This window comes from Panthera tigris, chromosome B4 (assembly GCF_018350195.1).
Source record: "Panthera tigris isolate Pti1 chromosome B4, P.tigris_Pti1_mat1.1, whole genome shotgun sequence".
Classification (NCBI taxonomy): Eukaryota; Metazoa; Chordata; class Mammalia; order Carnivora; family Felidae; genus Panthera; species Panthera tigris.
Genome location: NC_056666.1, coordinates 102,898,184 through 102,920,958, shown reverse-complemented (window position 1 = coordinate 102,920,958; position 22,775 = coordinate 102,898,184). Strand labels below are relative to the sequence as shown.

General features: G+C 38.3%; 1 protein-coding gene across 2 annotated transcripts in view; it reads left to right on the top strand.

The window, feature by feature from the left end:
- LIN7A (lin-7 homolog A, crumbs cell polarity complex component) overlaps nucleotides 1-18,443 on the top strand; it is a 124,076-nt gene extending 105,633 nt beyond the window's left edge. Inside the window, exons 6-8 of one of the 2 annotated variants that reach the window (XM_042992816.1) lie at nucleotides 9,558-9,776; nucleotides 12,776-12,799; nucleotides 16,122-18,443. In XM_042992816.1, the coding sequence (XP_042848750.1) occupies nucleotides 9,558-9,776 (219 nt within the window). In that variant the 3' untranslated portion in view covers nucleotides 12,776-12,799; nucleotides 16,122-18,443. The remainder of the gene's footprint in view (nucleotides 1-9,557; nucleotides 9,777-12,775; nucleotides 12,800-16,121) is intronic. The other variant, XM_042992815.1, reaches the window with a different exon arrangement.
- Nucleotides 18,444-22,775: the final 4,332 nt, after the last annotated feature.

Sequence of the window (22,775 nt, the reverse complement as noted above, 5' to 3'; positions counted from 1 at the left end):
TGCTGTGTGCCACACTCAGTTAAATAAGATTCCCCCAAACCTCCTGTAGACTAAACCTTTGTTCTAAGTTGTAAAATCTTTCATAGACCCTTCCAGCATTAGCCTTGTCCCTGACATAATAACAGCCCACCCATCCTAAAATTCGGAGGGGGGACTTCGGTGTTTGTCTTTAGGGATCTCAGCCAGTGTCCGGATACGCAGCACGACTTCACTGACATTTAAAACCTCAACTGAATCTGGGTACCCCTTCGAAACTAGTTTGCCGTTTTAAGCCAGGCTCCACCATTCTTGGGTTTCTGCAGCGGCAGAAGGAGATCATGCTCCATGGTACCAGGTCTGCATCTAGGGCCTTGGCAGAATTGCAAAGTGAGCAATAATGACCTGAGCGCCAGAAAACCTACTCTTTCAAACGTTTCTTCTAAGTCAGATCTCTTTCTCCCTTCCTCTTCCTCATGCCGCCCTTTGGTGGTCAGGGGACCTGTCCTTGTTTGGTAAAATCTCTTCCCCTCATGTCCACTGAAAATTCAATTCCACAGGGCTGCTGATTTAAAAAAAAAAAACAAAAAAAAAACCAAAAAAAACGAACAAACATAACCAAATGTATACTAAAGAAATAGCATGTACCGGGCAGTACTATTTACACTCAGCAACATCTTCCTGCATGTTAATGGATGACCGACTATCTCTGATTGCTTGGGACTGAGGTACTTCCTGGGACATCAGTGCTAAAACCCAAGACTGTCTCTGGCTGGGAACTGAGGCACAAAGAGGAAGGGCATTTTCTAAAGATCAGACTCTTAGTCAGGGATTTGTCTACTCTTCACACACCCCCATCTTCTTGACTTCAATCTCTGGGCTGTTCCTGCTGTCACATGGGCTGGGCTAAAGGTCAGTTTGATGATTTGATGGAATCGCACTAAGTTTTAGCGACTGAGATATATTTGCATGTTTCTGTAATAGTGCTGAGTATGGAGGAGGAGACAGTTTTTGGGTGGTATGTGGGCTGGTGGTCATTACACCTCCACACCTCCTCCCATTTGCCAAACTACACCCGGAAGCAAATACCGAGAACCGGCGATTTCTACACACCTGTTTCTGAACATTAGCAAGTCTCTGCTCCTCAGGGGTTTAGTGTCACAGAGTGTCACAGCTTGGGAGAGTGTGAGCAGACATAGCATGCCTTGTAGAAGGACAAATCAGGTGAATCATGCCTGGAAAGTGTTCGCCGTAACCTCGACATCTTGGTGAAACCTACCACTCAAAAATTAACAGATTTCATTGGAAGATCTCATTTTCTAGGAATAATTTTCCCATGCAGCTTTCTTCTGTTTCCAAATCTCTAGTGCTCATGTTTGTATTCCTGAAAATGGCTGTGTGTGCGTGTGCCTGTGTGTGTATTTATGTGCACATATGTATGGGTGTGTATGTCTATTGTATGTGCACGTGTATGTACATATGTTTATTGAATGCATGTGTGTATTTATTGCATGTTTATGTGCAGTTGTGTGTGTGTGTTTATTCTTCATCCCCAAAACCATCAGGAATTGGTTTTGCTCCTCTTGGTGCCAGAATATCAAGGGTTGAGCAGTTACTATAAAGCATTACAACTGAAATGTAGCAGCTGTATTTGTTTCCAAGTTTAATGTCCAGATCTGAAAGGTGAGCTGAGATCACCCAAATGCTAGATTTGTGATGGCTGGTGCTGATTTTCTCTAAAGCTTTTGCTCCCTCTAGGTTTTCTGCCCCTGGGGCCTGCTGGTAATGCTCTATACTCTCCACGCTCACGGTTCAGAAATTTTTATATTTGTAACTAACAGGATGAAAATGTGTGTAACTACATACACCTTTTTTCCTGTCAACCTCTCTGCTCCTTTTTGTAGTGTTTGGTTATTCGATGGCTTTCCCCTCTCAAGTTTGCTCACATCATGCATCAGGCAAATCTTCTGCACACTTTCCCTCTTCTTAACAAAATATGACCTAGTGGAAGGACTGAGAAGAATAATTTTTTTATGAATAAATAATGATTGTTTGTAATTAACATATCAATTGTATGTATGGAAATGATGCTTCTAAATTACTTAACAGTGATTAGAAGCAGTTGATTTACTTAAGTAGCTTGAAACATTCTTCCAACAAACTGTTAATTTATTTAGTAAACTTTGCCCCAGGATAATATAAAGGAAACTTCTGCTTATTCCAGAATTAGATTTTGTTGTTGCTGTTGTCCTTAAGCCCCTGAAGTTCTACAGTAAGATTATCACAAAGAGCTAGCATTTGTTGGGTCCTTTTTAAATGTCACACACTTTTCCAGGTGCTTTGTGTATATTAAGTTTAATGCCCATAATGAAACTTTATGCATAGATACTCTATGATACCAGTTTTACAGATGAAGAAATTAAAGCTTGGAGATACTAAGCAGCTTACCATATATATATATATATATATATATATATATATATGAGAGAGAGGGCGAGAGGGAGAGGAGGAAAAGAGAAAGATGGTTTATTCATTGACTATTAATTGAGCACACAATAGATGCTGGGCACAGAGATAAATAAGACTCATCCTACCCTTGGACAGTCTGGTGACAGCAGAATGATTGTAAACTGATAAATTACAGTGCACTGAAATAGATATTATCATTTAGGCAGGAACAAAGTACTATGGGAGAATATTAGCATATTTTTTCCAGGGGATAAATGTGATACTTTTTATACACTTGCCACTTTCCTTCAGCAAAAGAGAATACGTTTAGAACAAGAAATTAACATATTTGAGGAAAACAGTGGATCAAAAGTCAAAAAGTTTTTTTCTGAATATGTCCGGTAGCTTGTGCAGAGATATTCCATTCTTAATTAAACACCCAATCAATATGTATACGTTTTCTCAGTGACCAAAAATGATGATTCTAGAGCTACTACAAGGCAAAATTATGAGTTTCTAACCTACCCAGGTCTCTTTCCTGGAATAACTTAGTAAAGAAACTCTTACTTTTTATTATTTGGGTTAGTTATAGTCTAGAGCACTGTGTCCAAACACTAATCTACGTGGCAGGGACTGGCTGACTGGCTATATCAGAGTTTTATAAAGTCACATATTCCTAGGTCATACCACTGTGGATATAGCAAGTTTGAGACCCAGTCTAGGCCTCTAATATTTTAAAAATGCCTCGATTGATTCCTATGTACATACAGGTTTAAAAACTACTGGTCTAAAAAACCGCAAATAAGGAAGAGCCACCCATATAGTATTTACTCTCTAGTATCTTGTTTAAGGCTATGGATTTTGTAGGTAAGAGCCTAATCTCTGGAAACAGAGCTCAGTTCTGCTTACTACCTGGGGACCTAGGATAAATTTCTTAAACTCTCCAGTACCTTTCTTATAGAGTTGTGAGGATTAGATATGATGCACAGAAAGTAGCCAACAGTGCTCTGCACTTAGTAAGTGTTCCATAAATGTTAGACTATATGCACACACACACAGGAACACATTTATATGTATAAATGTATGCTTCTTTTTATTATGTTTATTTTTGAGAGAGAGAGAGAGAGAGATGGAGACATAGCGTGAACAGCAGAGGGTCAGAGAGACAGGGAGACACAGAATCCGAAGCAGACTCCAGGCTCTGAGCTGTCCACCACAGAGCCTGATGTGGGGATTGAACCCACAATCCCTGAGATCATGACCCGCGTCGAAGTCAGAAGCTTAACCGACTGAGCCACCCACACGCCCCTAGATGCACACACGCTTAATAAAATGCTTTCACGGACTAAAAGGAAAGCTGTGATAAGAATAAAATGACCGATCACTGTTAACTTTGTGGAAAAGGAGTTGGTCTGTCTTCGGCTATATCGGGTCATTTCAAACTTGAGAATCATAATCTACTAATATTAAGCCCTTCACATAGACTCATGCTGCTCCTTCACCAGCCAACTCTTATAGATCTTACCCTTGTCACTAGTTCCTACCTTTTCACATGGCACAAACAAGTTTTGTACAAAAGGTGCAAATTTCCAGTTATAAAATGAATAAGTCATGGGGATATAATGCACAGCATGGTGACTGTAGTTAATAATTCGGTATTGCATATTTGAAAGTTGTTAACAAAGTCAATTTTAAAAGTTCTCATCCCAAGAACATTTTGTAACGTGAACGGTGATGGATGTTAGCTAGACAAACACTAAAATGCAAGGAGACAACTAAGATTGTTTCTAAGAGTCTTTATAGCTACAATGTTCTGAGTTTCTGAGCTACCTAGATATTGTAATCCAATGCTCTTCATATCATTTACTCCCTGATAACATCATTTGGCCCTTAATCCAAAGGAATGACTGATGTCATTTAGGAACCCATGCATAAACCTCGCTCAAGATATGCCTAGAATAACTGAGAAGCATAGCCAACTCTTGGTTATCAGAAAAAGTGTTTAAGCAATTTACCTATCAGCAAACTCCGTGAAGATTATATTCATGTAATCCCCACAGAGAAAGACCTGCATAAAGACCTGGGCATGGGCCATTTGACAGCTAATTATGCACAGATAACAAGCTTCCTTCCCAGGGCAGGCATCTCTTCCATCTGAGGGCTAGCCAGGGTCAAAATTTAACAACTAGTTTCTCAATTGCAGCGAGGAGAAAACACAAGTCATGAGCAAATTAGTGTCTGAGGTGTGATCCAAAGTCTCTTTTATGAGAGAGAATTCTTAATCAACTAGGAAATTGAGCATACCATGAAAAAGCAACCATTCTGATATCTCACAAAGTGTGGAAATAGAAGAACCATTGAAAGATCAGAATGGCCATATTGTTAAGTTGGTTCATTTGCCAGCCACCGATTTGCTAAACCTCCATTAAATTAACTAGCTTTAAAGCTTCCTCGAACTTACAACTGCATGGGATTGCTGATGTAACAAGTATGCATCTGGATTTTACTAAGCTATTTTTCCCTGGCTTCCTGAATGAAAATATCTTCTTTTATATATTCACATTACAGGAGATGCAGCTCTTACGGTTTTGTATCAATTTAATATTTCATTAGCTTGTATTTATGCATCTGGAAATGGCAATAAAATGATTTGAATTCTCCCCATATTGATTTCTATGTGTATTTTTAAAAGGTTCGGCAGAAGGAATAAATCTTTTCAGGATGGAAATGTCCATTCTTCCTAGGGCATTTTAATTCACTTCAGTGAATGATCATGGCCAAAGTATGCCTAACTGTAGGGTAGATCATATTTCTTTTTAGGACCTTTTCTCTTTCCGGTCCCTGCTTCTCTTTGGTCTAAATATTTCCTAGGGACCTACTGTATACCCCCATGCCTTCTTGACCACCCCTCGCCTTTCTTACTGAAATCTGACTTTCACCAGATGTCTTTATTAAATGAATCCTTGCAGGGCACCTGGGTGGCTCAGTCCGACTTCGGCTCAGGTCACCATCTCACAGCTCATGAGTTCGAGCCCCGCATCGGGATCTGTGCTGACAGCTCAGAGCCTGGAGCCTGCTTTGGATTCTGTGTCTCCCTCTCTCTCTGCCCCATCCCCACTCATGCTCTTTCTCTCTCTGTCTTAAAAATAAATAACACATTAAAAAAAATTAAATGAATCCTTGCTAATGAGTTCCTAAAATTGCAGTAAGTACAACAAAACTCCAAAGCAAGGGAATAAAATCTTAACATATAGGAAGGATTTCAGGTTTTAAATGCAAGAGGGGATTTTGCTGTAAAATTGGAAGGCTTGCTCTGTCTCTTCACATTCCAGGAGGGCCACATTCCCCTGCTGGGTGAAAAGCTGGAGCTGCAGGTTCTCAAGTGACCGATCAAACTGAGCTGGTTGTTACAGGACAATGTTACAGAACAAGTCAGGAGGGCTTTTAGATGTGCAGCCTTGACAGAAACAGTTTGATCGTTTACAAATAAACTATTGCATTTCAAAACATGTTTTAAACATTTGGCTCAAAATAAGGCATACTTTCATTAAGAGTGAGAGATTGAAGAAGCCTGAAGTAGGGATGGGTGATAAACGTTCAGGGCTCAAGGAATACCTGTTGACAAGTGCTTGCTATCAATATGTGTATCCTAACTGAGCAGATAGTTTGGCTTCTTTTTTTGCATGGAATAAGACCTCCATGCCTAGGTGATCTGCTTTTTTGTTCTCGCCTTAAAAGAAAAAGAAAGGAGAGAAAACGGCCTTCGTCTTCTAAAAAGTTGTACTGAGGGGAATGGGTTAAATGGTGGATGGGTGGTGAGGAGGGCACTTGTGATGAGCTCTGGGTGTTGTATGTAAGTGATGAGTCACTAAAGTCTACACCTGAAACTAACACTACACCGTATGCTAACTAACTGAAATTTAAATACAAATTTGCAGAAAGAAAAAAAAAAGTTATGCTGAGGGACTAAAAGCACTTAAGAGGTAAATTATAGGTTGAAGAGATAAGCATTTGCACCCAATAGTATTCACCAAGTAGGCAAAGCCAATGGAAAAGGGCATCCAGATCAGTCATTAAGACAAGAGTTAAGACATTTTTCTAAAAACAATTAAAACATAAAGTTAAACAGTGTTTGAAATAATACATCTTACATACTTCCACTTCTTCAAATCTTGGAATTACCTCTTAGTTTCTATTATACTGTTCATTCATGTAATTTCTACCATTTTCATAAAGCATTTTTGGAAGCAGAAGAAGTATGACACTCGGCCCAAATACCTTCGGAAGGTTCTGTGCCCTGGTGAAGAAAGCAAAGCGAAAGGCAGAGTCCAACCAGGAGACCTATTGACTCTGGCGAGCTCAGAGGAACCTGAGTCATCATCTAAACCAGAGATAGAGAATCAAGGCAAAAATTCTAGATTCGAAGACCATGGCGTCTGCTCCTTTATAAATTGCTAACTGTGTGGGGAGGAGTGGAGCTGGGGGTTGGAGAGGATAACTGATGGTTCAGTGGGGTTCGGTATGGCATACCAGCCATATTTCTCTCAGCTTTTCGTCCCTATGGTGAGAACTTGATGGCCCCATGTATTAGTACCACAGGTCTCCTGTGGCAACTCAAAATTGCAGGCATAATGCCTAAACTGGGATAATGGGCCTCCAAAGGTCTGGCCTAGAATTTCCAACCCTATTAGATGAAAGCAAATAGAACAAAAACCAAAAAGAGTTTGGAGACTAATCATCTGGCCTAGAAAACATGTGAACCAGTGTTATTGAACCATATCAACAAAGACATTTTAATATTAAAGAAGAAACTAGAGAAGAGCAGGGACAGCCAAATCACTTTCCTTTAGAAGGAGAGATTCACACAGTAACAATTCACCTTGGGCAAATTAGAAATTTTGTGCACACTGAAAACAGGGATTATATTGTGCACAGTTGTCAAAGTGTTCACCTGTCCTTTATGTTCTTCTAAAGTACTTAGAATATAATTTGTAGAATATGTGCTAAATAAGCATCTGTTGAGTGATCATGTCAATGATTGATTAAAAGAATACATTCATCAATGAATAAGTCTATTTCCCTAAGCTTTAGCTTAGGCAAAAATTCACTCTGCCCAGCAGCTTTTTTTTTTATAAGCCCTTGTTCTCCATTGACCACAGAGTTAGTGAAGGAGTAGTCATGGAAGTTGCCTCCAGGGCTCACCACGGTCATCTCTTAAACCTTTAGTATCTGCCTGGTGCTCCAGCACATGAGGAAGCCGCATTCTTACACACCAGCATGACTGCCTCATTGCTAAATTCAAAGTTTTTTGGGGTTTTTTCACTTTTTTGTTTTCTCAGTCTACTCCAGCTTGCTGAAGCAAGTGATAGAATGGAACATAATCTTTTGTCTCCAAATCTGTATAACGTAGTAATTATGAATCTCAAGATAAGTTGAAGTGGGCTTAAAATGCAACTTACTTTACTTTGAGTAACTCAATATAATATCCATTTTGAGCCCCCTTTCTGCTTGGGTTGTAAAATGTGATCTCAACCAATTTTGGGTGGCTTCTCGGCCACCTTAGCCCACTCTTAGGTTTTCTGGAAGTCTCTCAGCCTATCTCCTCACACAGATGATTCTCCTAGGAGCTCTATCCATGAAGCAAGTCAAAAGACCTTTGTACTTCGATCCTACAAAATAGGAGTTATGTCATCTGCCCTGAAGATCAGCTGAGAGGGAAGAAGATTATCTCCTTTTCTCAGAGCCCTTCTAATATGATTACAGCTTTCTTCTGTTTTGCTTCTCACTAATCCTAACCTGGAGAATCTTTAGAAGCTCTGGGAAAAGAAACCTCTTTGTATTTCCTTGTGGTAAAAACATAGCTTCCCCAACTATTATCTGTACCCTCTGGACCATGATGCTCAAAAGACTTCGTACTCCAAAGCGGAGAATTGATTTATTTTTTTGCTTTCTGCTTTATCACTCCTACCTTATAGGTATGTGTGCATATCTGATTATATCCTTAGTAAGTTTCTCTGAAAATAAACTATTCTTTATAAAGGGCTTATTCAATGCATAACGATAATGCCCTCTAGAAAAATTGTACCAGTTTGTGTCGTTATTAGCAGTATATGAGAGTGCCATTTCCCTACATCCTTGCAAATACACCATATTTACCATTTTTAAATTAAAAATGAAATATTTTGTGTTCATCTTTCATTACAAGAAAGCTTAAACATCCTTTCATGAGTTTTTATTTTTTAATTATTATGTGTCCATGAGTCCATGTGCCCATTTTGCTTAGGTCTTTACTGCCATTTAAGAATATTAAAAATTTGTCAGAAATTGAGAATGTTTTTTTTTTCTGGTTTGTTACTTGACTTTTATGGTATATGAGAGAGAGAAACTTACAATTTATAAATCTGATTTTGTGATTTTCCCCTTGGCATTTTTACTTCAGAATTCTTTTTCCATTGCAAGATGAACGTTCACCTCTATTTCATTTTAGTTGCTTTATGGTTTTATTTTTACGTTTAAATTTTTGATCGGTTATATTTAGCATAGACTATGAGGTTTGGGCTCCACATTACTTTCTATCTTTAATTATTATTTGTTTCAGCATCCTTATGTAACAGTCCTTTCCCCCTTTGGTCTAAATCCCACATCTGTCCTATAACAGAGTTTTACATAATCATGGATCTGCTTCTGGACTCTGTTCAGAACTCTTACTACAACAATAAGACACTGCTTTAATCATTATAGATTTTTAATAACATTTAATATCCGATAGGGAGACTTTACCTTTATTACTCTTTTTTAAAATTTTGTCAGAATTTTCTTGACTAGTCCATTTATTCTTCCAGATGAAATTTAGAAACCCCACTCTAAACGTTATGTGATATTTGAGGTCTTGATTGCTTCTGATCCTCTGAATGTGAGCCCCCATTCAATCCATCCGGTACCCTACTGCATCCTAACCTGCCTATACTTCATCTACAAATGCAATAAATAATGATGATGGCAATGAATGCCACTTGCCCTACCTTCCTGAGATTTCAAACTGGGATTTTAATAAGATGCTAATTTCAGATTGGTCTTGCAGGGAAAAGAACATGCAAGCTCTCCCCTTTAAGAGATGTCACTGTTTTTTTCAGAGTGTGGAAGGGGAACACCATGAGAAAGCGGTAGAACTACTCAAGGCTGCTAAAGACAGCGTCAAGCTGGTGGTCCGATATACCCCCAAAGTCCTGGAAGAAATGGAGGCTCGCTTTGAAAAGCTCCGGACTGCCCGGCGTCGGCAGCAGCAACAGTTGCTAATCCAGCAGCAGCAACAGCAGCAGCAGCAACAAACACAGCAAAATCATATGTCATAGGTAAGAAGTGCCTTCTTCCGCACAAGGGAAGTCCCTTACGCATATAAGTTTGTTTCGGTTTTTAATATAGTTTCTTAGCTGGATTAAAGTCATTAGGTTTGACAATGCCTCCCAAAAATCAATCAAGCAAATAAAAAAATGATGATCTCAGAAAATGTCAAGAAGACAGTTGCTGACTTTATGTCATTCAGCCATATTTTCTGCAAAGGTAAAATATTTTGGAAAATAATATACTTGCGGGGGGCAGGTACAGATTAGGAGATACCTTTATACAAATCGGGAAAATACACCCTCTGCATAACCCAGATCACTGGGCACATAGCCACATGACAAGAGTGTGCGTTGGATCCCAGCCCCACTCAGCCCCTTGGCCATTTGCCTTTGCACAGTGTACAAACTAAACAACCTGATCTTGGGAAGATCCCTTTAGAATACTACAGATTATTGGAAAACTACTCCACTCTGAAGAATGAAGTGGAGACCAGTGTGCATGTTCTAAGAGATTCGAAATTCTCTGTGGGTGCTCACTTCAAATGAGATGCTCTTCCCTTTTTTCTAAATTTCACTTTGTGACAAAAATGCTAAGTCAGGTTTTGCTATATGTTTTTAAGAAAATTCAAGAAAAAATGTTAAGAATCACCATCTTTGAAGTGCCTCTAGGTGTGAGGTTCTTCTCACGTATCCTTCCTTATGCTCAGAAAAACTCCTCAAGGTATCACTAAAATCCCATTTTTTAGACGAATGATGTGAAATTGCAATGGCTTTGTGGTGTCCTCACAGCCACACTTACAAGTGGCATAGAATTATTTTCCTTTTTGCTCTTGCAGGCATTTCATCCGCCAGCATCAGATATTCTGGAGTTCTATAAATTGTCCTTGCTATCCTTTGGAAGAGAGTTAATAGCACTGTAGACCTCTATGCTGTGATGTCTGCAAATGTGATTTTGAAGTTTCAAATGTCCTTGGAAAAATGACATTTGAACATTGGGTAATAGTGGTTTTAGGTCATTCAACATCAGATTACTATTTGCACAACCGGAAACATTGGATATGACGTGAGACTTTCTGTTGCTTGCAACACAAAAAGGAGAAGCTACAGGGGGAAGTATAAAGACTATAGGATTTGTCCTCAGACAGTGCTGAGGATTCAGTCTTTCTTTTATAGCTTGTAAGTGCTATTGTATATACCACAGTTTGGTGACTTTATCTAAAATCACCTTCCATTCATTCTACAAATTACATTTATTCAGCAGTAAATATCTATTTGGTACTGCCGTGGGCCAGGCACTGTTCGATGGGCTGCAGAAACAGCATGAACAAAGCAAAGTCTTTGCTCTCATGGTGCTTACATTCTGGTTGGGGGAGATGGTTAATATACAGGTAAATGAAAATATCCTGTTGGAACCAGTACTTTGCAGAGTTAAAAGGGTGCTTTGATAGAGATTGGCTAGGTGACACCTTTTGATTAGGTAATCAGGAGAGACATCTCAAAGGAGAGGACACTTAAGCTGAGGTTGAAGGACGAGGAGAAGCCAGAAATGAGCATAAGAAGAGGAGGAAATAGCCAGTGTGTAGCTCTAAGAGAGACTCCTGAGCTATTTGATGTTTGAGGAATAGAAAAAGAGCCAGTGTAATTAGTTAGGAAATAATGAGTGAGGAAAGAAGGTAGAGGCCATGGGGGCCAGGTCGCAGAAAGCTTTTTAAACCACTGAAAGAAGCTAGATTTTATTGCAGTGGAAGCCACTAAAGGTTTTAAGCAAGGGAGTGACATGATCTGATTTATGTTTTTAAAAAGATTACTCTGGCCGTTCTGAAGAAAACAGATTATTGTAAGGTGAAAGTGAGAACAGAGACTAATTACAAGGCTATTATATAGTAGTCCAGGCAAGATATATGGTGCCTTAGCCAGGATGATAGGGTTGAGATGGAGTGATAGGGATACATCTGGACAAGTCATTTCGTCCACATCCTTCTCCTCTCTTATCCATTCCAAATGTACAGGTATTTTACCTTGGTGCTTTCAGAATCCCTTCAAAGATCTTTTTTCTAATAATAACAATCCACAATTCTTTAGTCAAACATGGACACTCTTTCCACTAACCCCTTTTTTTCTTCTATCCTCAAAAATGCAGACTTGTACCATTTTTCTAATTGGTTTGCCACACTGGCCCAGAGTAAAATTACTCTAAAGTGTTTTGAAAGAAATATGTTGCCATTCAGACTTCTGAGGTCTTACTAAAAGCTTCCACCATTATATCCATTCAGTCTTCATATCTTTCGAATATCTTTGTATTTCCTGGGCTGTGCACTCAATTCCATCTCTCTGCTCCATCGGTCTTCATTAAATTGCTTCAGAATTTCCTATTGTCTCATCACCAAAGATTAACATAAAAAAAAATTTGTTTAATGTTTATTTATTTTTGAGAGAGAGAGAAAGAACATGAGCGGGAAGGGGCAGAGAGAGAGAGGGAGACACAGAATCCGAAGCAGGATCCAGGCTCACAAGCTGTCAGCAGAGCCTGACGGGCTCGAACTCATGGGCCATGAGATCATGACCTGAGCCCAAACCGGACACTTAGCTGACTCAGCCATCCAGGCACCTCAAAGGCTAACATTTTTAATAGAAGACATTTACGAACTGGTTTTTTTCCTTATACGCGATATGGTGATTCTACTTAAGTGAACATGAAATTTATATTTACGCCTGCCAAGACAGCACTTCCTACACACACCATCATGGCCCCTTGAGATGAAACCGTAGTGACCATTTCAAGTATGAGCCAAGTACAACCAAGTCATGTCGTGCATGGATTTTATGGGGAATTCAGTCAAAGAGACCTACATTAGGTCTTGTTCAACTTTTAATTAATTAGATTTTAAGGATTAAATGGGATTTGTTACACTTCCTAACTCATACTATGACTGCTTTGGGGAAGAAATTTGAAGCTAATTTGACCAATTGACTGAACAGATCTCTGATTTTTTTTTTTTTTTTTTAAGTTTGACACGTCAAGCAAAGACCAGGTAAAGCAACATATTCATCAGATACTGTCTTATTGTTTACCACATGAAATACAGTTTCTATTCTCTCTAAATTAGGAATCTTTTAAATCCAAAATGGTATGTGTTATGAAGTAACTAATCATGGTAAGTGGTACATACAAATGGAAAATATGTTGAATGCAAGTGCTGTGTGGAGAATGTCTGTTATGCTCACTTTTAATTTTAAACTCACCTGAAATAAAACTCAATTGTTTTTTCCCCTTTTATGTTTGATAATCAGGAGGAGTAGATTACATTTTCTAAAAGGTAATAGATGCGATCTTTATACAACTGTATTATAGAAACCGAAACAGAGAATAGGCATATAGGTATTTTTATGCTATACCCACTTTCTTGACAGAGAGTGTTACATTTATTTGGCTTGAAGGATCTCATTTTTTAAAGCATGAATTTGTATACATATTCCACCCAGACTCTTGGACAATAAAAGGGGGAAAGAAGAGTAATCCTTCTTGAGTTGTCTCAGAAAAAATTCTGAGGAAGTCAAGACTTAAAGGATTGTCAACTTCCTCTGCCCTCCTGTTGCTGCATTGAGGGTGGAGAATTCATGGCATCTGAAACCATTCTGGATCTTAACATATTTACAAAGTAGCTGGAGTTTGCTAGTGGCCTCACCAACTGTCAGGCCCCCACTTCCTTTACTTTGTCCACTGCTGACTGTTCTATATCCTCCACTATCACTGCCACAGCCGCCATCTTGATGATCCGATCCAGAAAACCACTGCAGAAGTGAGAAAACCAGCCTCAAAGGAAGGATACCTCTGATAAAATTGAATCCAAGGAACCCAGAGTGACCGAGTAGAAAACTGGAATGATAAAAATAATAATCATAATGCTGGATAACATTTATTAAGCAATTAGGGTGTGCCGAGAACTCTTCTAAGTGCTTCATATGTGTTAAATTACTTAATCGTCACAACAATCCTGTAGGTATTAGGTAGTAGTTTAAATCTCATTTTAAAGAAAGAAAATGAGGCATGTAGGATTTTTTTTAAACCATTTCACAGCTAGTAAGTAAGTGATAGGGCCATGATTCAAATCCAGAAACATACGTTCCAAAGCCTCTTTCTCTTAATCACTGTGCTACCCTGCCTTTTTCTTCGATGGCTCTTGCCCTTACATGTCCCATCCTTCCTCACAGACATGTTCACATAAGCTTTCCAGGGATTCATTCTCACCCTACTTACAGCTGGAGTTATCCAGTTCACCTTTACCACTCATCCCACACCTCAAAGCGCTTCCATCACTTTGGTTTTATTAATTTCTTACTGCTGCCCTAAAAAATTGCAAGTTTGGTGGCTTAAAAGAACACAAATTTATTGTCTTGTAATTCTGTAGGACCGAAGTCCAGCACAGTCTCACTGGGCTTTAGGAGGCTCCAGGGGAAAATTCATTTCCTTGACTTTTCCTGCTTCTAGAGGCTCTCCACATTCCTTGCCTCTTGGACCTTTTTCCTTCTTCAAAACCAGCAAAGGTGGTTAAGTCCTCGCATTGCAGTGCTCTGACTTCTGCTTCCTCATCACACCCACTCTCCTGGCTCCTTTTCTCTCTCCATCATCCACTTTTAATTTTATCAATTATAGATCCCACTTGGATAGTCCAGGTTAATATCCATATTTTAACATCAGCTGTTTAGGAATCTTAATTCCATCTACACCTTTAATTTCCCTGTAGCATGGAATCTACTAGGTATTAGGATGTGGCTATATTTGGGGTCCATTATTCTGCCTACCACAATGACTCATTAAAAAGTTAGCAAAGCAGGGGCACCTGGGTAGTGCAGTCAGTTAAACATCTGACTCTTGATTTTGGCTCGGGTCATGATCTCACATTTCGTGGGACTGAGCCCCGCAGACCTGGTTGGGATTCTCTGTCTCCCTCTCCCTCTGCCCCTCTCCTGCTCACTCACACGCAATCTCTCTTTCTGTCTCTCTAAATAAATAAATAAACCTTAAATAAAATTAACAAAGCAATTTGATCAGTAAAATTTACACTAATATGGAAAAAAAGCTTTTATTTAAAAGCATAAAAAGAATAACTAATCTATGGAATTACAAAGCAAGGGAATAAGAAAAATAATGAGAACATTTGGTGCAGATGGTTCTTCCCGGTGGGTATTTCAGTGACCCACATTTTGGAAGCCCAGTCACCTCTCAGCTGCTGGCATATCCCTCAGGCCTACCCCCTCCCCTGGATAGATGAAAAGATCCAAGAGTCTTACTAAAATTCACCTGTTCTGAGTCCCATTCCCTTCGGACGCGTAACTATATAATAAGTTAATTCATTAAAAATTCACTTGGTAATTAGGGGACCTGTAGACAGTTATTCAATATAGGACTCAGTAAAATGGTCTGTTCGTAAGAAAAAAATATGTAAAACTCATAATAAAATATGTGGCAGTGAGCACTCCAAAGTGGTAGGGTAGTAGTAGAATTACAGTAGTAAAATGTCACTAACAGATACTGCTTGTGTGTAATATGTCATTAGGTGACTCCTGAAGAAGCACTATGGCCTTGTGCATGGCTTTCAAGCCACACTGCAGGCCCCAGGGGCTTTTAGGCACATCTCTAGAAGGCATGCCAGCTGGAGAGTGTTGATGCAAAGTAGGCAGATTGCAAGGCCTGCCACAATTTGTGAAAATCTGTTTTGTATATGATGCTTCGCATTCATTGAAATAAAAATATCCACAGCCTTGAAAAACAAAGATTGGAAACCACTGTTCTCTCTGGAAGGAATGATTCCATAATGGCGGAAGAGGGACAGGTCTTGGGGGAGTGTTCAGGGAGGCTGCTCCTCCAGATCTGACCGTAAGGGCAGCTGCCTACTCTTTGCTACCTGGTATCAGGCCTGAAACAGGCCTGATACCTGCTTCAGAGAAGGGATGTTGGTGCTTCCAGCCTGTCAGAGAGAAGCTTTGCTGACTGCACCTCAACAAGATCCCTAAGACTCACACTGTAAAGGTTATCTATCTTTTGCCTTCATGAAGAAAAACAGAGTCATCTGGAATAGGGAGGAAGAAATGTTTTACATTTGAAATGTTTCCAAACTGGGGTTCTGTCTTTCATTTTAAGGAATAACTGTGTCTTTTCCATCCTAATTCGATAATTACTTCCTTTGCAAACATCAAACAATTTTTTTTTCATATGTGGAAGATTGTGCATGAGTGATAGGGCCTAAAATAATCCTTGCTGTTCTCACATAGCACATGCTCTTTTGATATTTTTAGCATATTGTAGTTGAATACTAATCACTGATTTCCCTTCACTCTTTTCCCTCCTTTCAGGTCCTTAAAGAGAGGCTACTTGATCAAACATCTGATAGTCACAAATTTGAAACCGTGCTTCACAATCCCAGCACATAATGAAAGGAAAAGACAACATTGATAATTATACCTGTCAAGAAGCTGTGACCACGTGATATATAAGTTCTTCACCCAGGCAACTCGACACCTTCTTTCTCTGGGGCTGAATCCCCACTGCTCACGCGCTCTTTACACACACAGACCTTCCATGCACTGCAGTGGGAATTCTCAGTGTGTAAAGGGAGCAGTTTTCCGGTCCGCAGACTGAAATAGTACAAGAAGAATAAAGTCCGTGACTTTCCGATAAATCACCGGGCCAGGATTAAATGAATCTTTGTTCTACAGCTTTTCCAGAGATTAACAAATCCCTCATTAGGCTATAGTTTAAACTGCATCAGTTCAAGGTTGTCATCACTTAAAAGAAACCTACTCATTGCCCTATACCCTGACCTCTTCCACATCCATATTGCTGAGTTGTCTGAATTAGAATTCCAGTTAATTGCAAATTCCACCTTTATTCCCCTTATGCTATATTTATACTCTGTTCAGGTTCTAGAAGCAATTGGCTTTTTATTTTCTGTTTCCATGAATTTTATTATGCATTAATGGAGAGGGACAATTTTAGCTCAACTTTTGGTTTGCTAGAGACACGGATAGAGAACTCTAGTACTGTATATTTTTTTAATTTAACTATCACTTGTATCTATGATTATTAATTCTAACAATATAACATGTATTTATTCCACAAAATATATATTATCAGAGTGTATCTGTTACAAACTGAGGTCTTTTCTTACCAAATGTTATGAATCTGGTAAGAGAATACTAGCAAAGGACCTAGCTTCATGAACTGATCCTCCTGTGATATTTCCATATAACCCTGCTCTCAATATTTGTTTGTTAAGTTTTATATTTTTTGATTGATAAACTCTGGGTAAGTCAGAAATCTTTCTGTCTACACTGATATGTTGTCATAGAAATTTATTTAATATGTTAAAGCCTAAGGCTTTACAAAACTCAATTATGATATATGTTCATATATATACAAATATATGTGTCACACAAGGTTTAAATCAGTTTCCCCAAAGACAGTGGATGTTTTTGGCAATCTAAGATCAAAAGTAATATTCCTTTCAAAATTAGGCATATGTAAATGAGGATATTAATTTTGTGAATGAAAAATGCTGCTCCTTCTAGAGGGAAAAAATACCTAATTCATTACACACATTCATATAGGAAAATAGACAATGAGATATCATCTCTCAGAAAGTATCATTTGCTGGAAAATGAGCCACCTCTACAGATCTTCACTTTTGACTTATGGTAAATCTAAGCACATAAGTCTGATTTTACTCATTGGAATGAATAGAAAGCAATAATTATTTGGGCAGTTAAATACCTTAGGCACAAAAATGTACCTGAAAAAAGAATACACGTTCAGTTGAAACATTCTAGAAAGATGATTAAAACTGAGGCCAATATTTGAATGTTTCTTTTTCTCAAATGCAGAAATTGATTCCCCAACATAAATAAATTTTACATTTCAGATAGTCCCCCAAATTAGAAATTTATGAAGCTCACTTCAGGAGCTATTTCTTGAAAACAAAACAAAACCAATCAGAACTACCCAGTACATTTTATTTTGCCCTTTCAAAGGGTGTTATTATCAATACCAAGTTCTGCCTACTCTTCACAGTGCATCACCCAACAGAGAGCCAAGAGCAAGGAAGCTAGGAGGTACACCAATTCCAACAACCATCCTGAAAACATATCATTTTTTACTAGAGAAATGAGGGGGGAGGGGAGGGCAAGGGGGATGACCCTGAATGTTATGTAAAATAGGTTTACAAAAGAGATAAGCATGACTAAAGGGAGTGAATGGAGACTAAGTGAGTATTACTCAGTTTGAAAGAGGTAGTTCTCATTTTTATAAGAAAAATTTAATAAAACATATATTTTAGTTATCATTTAACAAAGAAATGTAAAAGCTATTCAGGCAATGCCACAGATTCTCATAAAGGGAAATATTTGCACCCTTGTAATGAGAAAATGGTCATTTCAACACATTTCAATGCCTTGTATAAATTTGAAGTTTAAGATACGTTTTCATTTAGCCATAAGTGTATGGTTGATATTAAATTATCATATATTTTCACATCAATATAAATCTTATCATGGTGTTACAGAAGCAGCTATCAAGTGAGCAGATACTTTACGTTTGTGTTTTCTAGATGTCTTTGTATGTTATGCTTCATTTGCATAATGGTTAAATGCTAATAAATGTATGCCAAGTCCTTTGTCAAAGTGAAGGGGAAATCCATCACAACTAAGGTATCTAAAGACAGAGTACATGTCACGGTGGTCCTACATACAAATGATAAAATGGCTGGTCTTTTTTTTTTTTTTTTTTTTTTTTTTTCAGTAAAATCTGGGTATTGAAATATAAACCTTCCCTTAAAGTTTTAATCAAAAGTAGCTGACCCTAAGACTTAGAGAGGTCCTTTTGAGGTTTTCTAAGTTTCACTGAAGCCGGAGGGAAAGGGAAAAAATTGTACTAATGTTGTTTACTATTAATGATCTTGGTAGAGCTATCGGCATGTCCAAAGTCATATTAAAGACATAACAGGTGCCTCTTCCATAAAGCTCAATCCTGAATATCATAAATAAATTAGATATTCAAAGTTAGGGGGAAAATCTGGTATGACTGTATCTTCTTGATCCTGGTGAATTTTAGTTCTTTCCCCTGGTCAGACTGGTGGCCAGATTTTTCTAAACTCTTTTCTGCTGTGATTTTGAAGGCCAGTACTCGGAGCATACTTCAGTAAAAAAAAAAAAGAAAGAAAAAAAAAACAAAAACCTGAACCTTTTCATTTGGAACATTTACATTTTGATTCTGTTCCCATTTGAAATAGAACATCCGCATGGAGATAATGAGCTTAAGTTACAATTGACTTTGGAAAGAATAACAGACTTTTGTGCTCCCTCAATCATGTAATCAATAGGGAATTCTCTTGTTATGTGAACTACCACTATCTTTTAAGACAATGCTAAGATCTAAATGCAAAATCTAGCTTTCAGGGGCTTTTTAAGAATTCAAGGCTGTCTCCGAAGAACTTGGCTAGAGATGGATTACATCAATTTACAAATGCAGTTCTCAACCCGTGACAAATCAAACTGATGTCATCTCAGTTCATTTTACTCAGCTGTGCCTATAGGACTCCAAGACGTTGGGATATTTTGTCTACATTATCTTAAGCCTCTATAGATATCTGTTAATGTGTGAATAATGTCTGAGTTTCTCATCTTTTAGCTGGTTTGTGTTTATTATACAGCCTGTTAACAAAGACCAGCTTTAGATAGCATTGTGAAGTAGAAATCAATGTTCTGAAGATTCAGGGAAGCCAGTGTTAGGCAGTATCTCCCCAAAAATGGGGCAGTCCTACCCATCTCGTCCCTCTCTGGATCATAAACTCCAGGAGCGACAGGTCTATGACTGCATTATGAACTGCCGTATCCCTGGCATCTGGTATGATGCTTGGCACACAATAGGCGCTCAGTTGGTGTTTGTTGAATGAATGAACAATTGGATAGGTTGATAGACAAATAAGTGAATGTTGCCTTCAGATAATCTGAAAAATTTCACCAATTTACAGTAATTGGCACTGTAATTTCTGAATTTCATAGTCAGAACCAGATTTACTCTTTTCATAAATAAATGCTTTTCAGATATATGAATTTGGAATCAATTACTTCAAAAGCTTCAAGGATTTGAGGGCATTTAGATAAGGGATAGTGTCTGGGGAGTAAGATATTTTAACAATGAATAAAACTCAGCCTTTCTAGTTTTTTCTGAAAGCTCCCTGAGTTATTTTGCAAGGGCATTTAAAACATAAAACCCCAGTTATGAATTTTATAAAATATTATGTTTTAATTTTTAAAAAGGAAGAGAAGTCATGTCATCAAGCACATTTTTAATATCTCTTTCAATGTTTTATCTCTTTACTAGTAACATTTCTCTAAGGAGTTCCTAGTAATTGGGGACACATCTCTAAATCTTCTGCTTTCAAAAGATCACTTCTTTCCTATTTGATTTCTAGGATGTACCTGAGCTAATGCTTAATCGCATAGCAATTAAGACTTTTCCACGTGTTTATTCGTTTAACAAATATTTATTGTGCACCTAGTACATTGCTAGGTCCTAGAAATGTAATGGCAAACAAGACAGACCTAGTGCCCTCCTGGAACTTACAATGAGGAACTCCTCAACACTTTGGTAGAGTTTATTCTCCATCGAGTCCCTCTTCACAGCCGACAGAAGAAATACAATCCCTAACTCCATGGAAATCATGAAAGAACCCCCTGCAGACACTTACGTGAACTTGCTGTTCAGACACATCACTCAAAAATACTGCTCAGTTTATCCATACACCATAGTTCTACCCCAGCAAGATAGGTATGTCATAATTTATTCATAATGAACACTTACTGAACTCTCACTAGGTTCTACTGTTCTTGGTACTTTCCATAGACTACATCATTGAATCCCTTCAACAACTCCAGTAGGTTTCGTTTTATAGACAAGAAAACTGAAGCACAGATACGTGACTTGTCCAAGGTCACACAGCTAGCAGATGAAATGGGGATTTGAACCCATGCGGTGTAACACAAGAGTTCATGTGTCGAACCATTATCTGTGGTTTGGGGGACACCATTACATTAAAAATAGGAGTCATTAATATAAATGGGTCACTGTATATAAAAGTACTTTGAAGTTGTAAAGTAGTATGCAAAAACATAGTAGTGAAGTTATTATGCTCAACAGACCACATCAGTGGCAGAAGCAGACTAAGAACTCAGTCTTATGTTACAGCTTACTCTTGTGAAGAACACTTCAAGCCAGGGACACGGATAAAGTACAGATCCAGGACATTTCTGACATGTGGGAAATATGTCAATGACTTTTCAGAATTATTTGTTAGCCACTGTGTCTATCTGGTGCTACAAGAAACAAAATCCCTTGCTGTAAGGGCTTAAAATAAGTACACAGTGTGGAGCTGAACCAAGGATATTTCACATTTATGGGAAAAGATCAGGCAATAGTACTATTTTCTCACCATTGCATGTGATCGCGTCTTTCCAATTGTTTTCTTCATTTTTCTGAAAGAGCTGCAAAATTGTGCAGTGGTTCAACCTGACCAAAGTGGTATTATGCTGCTGGGAAGTAAAAGTATTAGACACCAGACTGGAAGTATTGTCTTCATTATCAAATGACTTTTAAGTTCATTTAAAATATGGATATTGAAAGATGTTTAGATGCTGATGGTGCATGAATATTTAGACGCCAAGTTCCTTGCCCTTCTTCATTCCAAACCATACAGTGGGGGTCACACTACTGAGGGGTAGATTCTAAAGCCAATAGGAAAGGCAGAAATTGAGATTGGCCTAATGTTAGAACCACAATCAGATGGATGTGACCACATTTCCAGAGGCTAAAAGGAACTGACACCTGTGGGGAGAGGGAACACCTGCTTCCATCTGATTCACTCACAAAGATGGATCCCACACATGATTTACATCTGTTCTCTCTCTCCCCCTCCCAGTCAAATGGGCATGTTCTACATCTTAAGTTCTGGTTCCTATTGGTGGCAGCAAGGAACCTTCTTAAAACTTTTAATACATCATTATTCTTCCCTAAGCAATTAGCCTTTTCAAAATAATTAACATTTTGCAAAATTTAGCTTTGCACATAATACGCCAATGGGCAAATTCAAATACTTTATTTCCAAAGTCATACTTTTTAACATCTCTCTACCTGCCTTTTGTCACCTTTATTTTTACTGATATTACCATTCTCTGTACAAATATTGTCCTCTTCCTCACTTACCGTTTACATCGATTCTTAGACTTTTTAGATTTCACCTTGACAAGGTCTTTTGAAACGATCTTCTCTTACCCATTGTAACTATTCCTACCCATGCATAGCACCTTAGTATTTTTTAACCAGGATTTTCATGAACTTTTAACGGTTGTCACAATGAACATGTCTCCCTAAATTTCCCTGTATATCGATGATAGGTAACTCGCTCTATTCCTTTGTTCAAAATCCTCTGATGGGTCCCCTATCTCTCTCTCTCACACACTCACACACACACACACACACACACAAAATCACATTCTTAGTCTGAACCAGAACACTAATATGGTGTTGGGGAAGGAGGACGTTATAGTGCTGTCCCATCCACAAGTGCAAAACCTAGAATACAAAACGTGATGATATTGAAGTCTGGTGTATGGACTTTGAAATAGAAGTCATGGGATTTCATGACACTGAAAAAATTACAAGTTCTTTTTCAAGTTGAAGTTAAATGCAAAGAGAGACTAGCAGTGTTGTATAGTGAAGATACCAAGATTCCATCAAACAGTGACCTACAAATTCCAAAGTATTTGCTTGAGGTGTATGTATGTGTGTATGTGGATGGATAGGCCACCATGCCAACATTAGGGAGAGGTATAGGTTGAGATATATTTCCATACTATATGGGAAGAGTGTATTTCCTTACTAGATAGCACTGCAGTTTTAGCCATCTTGCTCTTTTCTAAAAAATTATTTACTTATTTTTATTTTTGAAACAAAGC